This window comes from Myotis brandtii, unplaced genomic scaffold (assembly GCF_000412655.1).
Source record: "Myotis brandtii unplaced genomic scaffold, ASM41265v1 scaffold77, whole genome shotgun sequence".
In the NCBI taxonomy this organism is placed as follows: domain Eukaryota; kingdom Metazoa; phylum Chordata; class Mammalia; order Chiroptera; family Vespertilionidae; genus Myotis; species Myotis brandtii.
The window spans coordinates 154,980-158,300 of record NW_005371082.1 but is presented as its reverse complement, the minus strand read 5'-3'; the positions used below and the strand labels follow the sequence as shown (position 1 = coordinate 158,300).

Sequence of the window (3,321 nt, the reverse complement as noted above, 5' to 3'; positions counted from 1 at the left end):
CCTGAGGCTACCCAGCAGGAGCTATGGAGAGATTCCTCTTATTTGTTTGGGGTTTGGAGGTGCCCAGATGAGGCCCAGCTGTGAAGCAATGCAAGCTGCTTTGGGGCCTTGGACCTTCTTTTGGAAGTTATGGGTCTCTCTGATTCAGCTGCAGTTTGTTAGGTAATTTTCAGGTTGTGGAAGCTCCATTTTCTAGCGTCCAGTGTTTCAGGTTGAGAGAAGGTCCAGGTGAGAGTTAACCTGATCTATTAAAGAGCAGATGGAGAACTGTGAGCAAAAGACAGATGGTAGTAAAGGAAGCTGAAGACTTAAGCAAAGGCCCTTTGTGTAGGGTCTGGTAGGTGATGGAGGAGTTTGGATATTCAGTGTGGAGAAAACCTATTGAAAAGTTTGAAACAATTGAGTGACAGGAGCTTACATTTTACTCTTTGCTACTGAGTAGAGAATGATTACTAGAGGGGAAAAAGACAAGGGAAGGCTTCGCAGTAGTGCAGAAGAGAGTTCCTGCTGGCTTGAAGTTGTGTGATAGCAATGAAAATGGAGAGGAGTAGACAGGTTTGTGACATATGTTGAAGAACCAGTTGGTAAGAACTGCTTATGCGGAACTTGAAGAGAAGAGAAGCAAGGATGATTTCTGCGACTTTGATGGCAGTAACTGTGAGGATGATAGTGAACTTTCTCATATAAGGAAGACAGAACAAGTTCAAAGAGATGAATCAATAAATAGTGCCCATATGACATCTTTAAACATTTAGTTTTTGCATAACATAGATTGTCAGTCCTGAGTATTTATAAATACTATGTGATGAATGCACAATTTTACGGAATCAGTTAGAACCTGGGAAAATGTCTATTGCTAAAATGGAAAGAGATTTAAATAATTATTTTAGACCATGATTTATTTAAAAAAAAGATACCTCCAAAACATTCCTAAAAATACATGCATAACTTTTCACACACATACACAAAAACCTCAGAGAAGAATATTTTATATTCTAATTCATCATTTTACTACATTTACAAGCAGAAAAGTCTTAATAATTTCCAGTTTTAATTTTATATATTAAAACCACTTTCTTTTTTTCTTTGCATAAAGGAAAAAAATGAGTAATTTTAAAAAATCTCTTCATAGAGTTAAAATTGTTACTAAAACACCCACTTAAAATAAGAAATATTTGTAAACATTTATACTCATACATGTTTTGATTTTTCTGGAACTAAGACAATTCTTGGAAACTTAACTATAGACCAACGTTAGTGTGGTAAGTATCTTATAAAGAGCCTTTTTAATTCTGAGTAACTTGGTAACTGAAAAAAGTCAATTTAATTATTTGGAAAAAAATTATTTATTTATTTATTTATTGTTAATCCTCACCCGAGGGTGTTTTTCCATGGAATTTTAGAGTGAATGGAAGGGAGGAATGGTGGGAGGGGAGAGAGATTAACATCGATGTGAGAGAGATACATCAATTGGTGGTCTTCTGCATGTGCTCCTACCAGGGCCAGGGATCAAACCTGCAACCCAGGTACATGCCATTGACCAGGAATTGAACCTAAGACCCTTCAGTCTATGGGCTGATGCTCTAACAACAGAGCCACACCAACCATGGCTGGATTCTATTTTTTAGAAAACATGTAGGTGCCAGCTTGATTTTCCTCTCACCAAACCTTTTAAGAACTTGGTAATTTAATTATTTTGGGTTGATAATTCAATTATAAGTTTAACCCTACAGAATTTTGAAAGCTGTATATATATTGAACCTACTGATTGAAATCTGAAAATATGGCCATTGGACTTGAAATGGGTATGTCACATCTAAAACATTTTGCATGACAAATTAAATACCATTCTGTGGTTGAAATGTAGTGACCTATTTCCAAGTAATATTTTATTCTTTTAAAAAAATCATTAACTTTGGAAATTTATTATTGGGATAAAAATATTTTGTTGGAATCATAATAAATCAGTATTGACAAACAAGTTCTTTCTTTCTGTCTATCCCTCCTTCTCTCCCTGTCTCCTTCCCTCTAACTTCCTCTACCCTGCTCTCCTACCCTCCCTTCTCTCTCCCTGTGTCCATCTCTCCCCACCCCCCACTCTTCTTACACTCTAATCTCACCCCATGGCAGATGGTACGTGAACAGTACAATACAGCCACAGAAGGCACCCACATAGAGCGGCCAGAGAACCAGTATGTCTACAATATTGGCATTTATGGCTGGAGAAAGCGTTGCCTCTACTTATTTGTTCTTCTTTTACTCATCATCCTTCTTGTGAATTTTGCTCTTGCAATTTGGATTCTTAAAGTGATGTGGTTTTCCCCAGTAAGTATTTTATTTTTATCTATCTGTTTGTTTGTTTGTTTGTTTGTTTATTTATTTATTTATTTATTTATTTATTATTGCTGGTAGGCATGTTCTGGTTATGTTTGCACCATCACTTCATCCTTATTGTATTGGTAGAAGCTTTCTTTAATATAATTAATGTTTGTTTCCTGTCTGTTATCAGAATTTTCAGTAGCAAAAATACATATAACACTTTCCCTTTTTACCCTTTTAAATAATTTCAGTGTAAACTATATACTTTGTTGGGTTTTGTTTGTTTTATTATACTTTTTATTAGTAATTATCTTTACATGGGGGAAAATTGTAATGATCTTGAGTTTATGGTTGGTTGAGTCATGATTGCTTAATAATTGTTTAATTCTTTAATTGGTAAAATTTTGTTATATTTTTCTAATCTCATTAATTTATAAATATTTACCATTCAGATTGTACTTTCTCATTTTTTAAAAAGCTACATGCTGACATGCAATAAATTCATGTCTACACTTCAACATTTAATAAGTAAAATATCACTAGTTCTAAGGAATTCATATTCTTAAACAACCTCATGTTTCTAAGATAGCTAGTTAATTTTATATGCTCTGACAATATTTTGTGTATTTTTTGAAAAAACAGTTATATAATGTAGAATGTAAAATAATTACAGTGAGAAAAAAAATGCTGCAGTGGACACCATAGGTAGGTAAATCTGCTTCTCACATTCATCTTGAAGGTGTGATATAGGCATGGTTTTTTTCCAAGAACAATAGTTTTAGCATTCAGCCTGAAATACCTTCTATTAATTAGTATCCTTCACTTTCTATGCAATAATTTATATTATACCATAATTTTATAGGCAGTAGACATATTATTTTTGTTGTTGGCATAATAAACAAATATTTATATTTTCACACATTCAAATAGGTAAAATATTAATCCAATCAAAATATAGCTTGAAATGTGTGTTAATATATTAAATAAATGCATTTAAAATAG

General features: G+C 33.3%; 1 protein-coding gene across 2 annotated transcripts in view; it reads left to right on the top strand.

Moving 5' to 3' along the window:
* SGCG (sarcoglycan, gamma (35kDa dystrophin-associated glycoprotein)) overlaps positions 1-3,321 on the top strand; it is a 152,015-nt gene that overhangs the window by 18,182 nt on the left and 130,512 nt on the right. For both annotated transcript variants that reach the window (XM_005883134.2, XM_014530749.1), the window contains exon 2: positions 2,131-2,325. In XM_005883134.2, the coding sequence (XP_005883196.1) occupies positions 2,131-2,325 (195 nt within the window). The remainder of the gene's footprint in view (positions 1-2,130; positions 2,326-3,321) is intronic.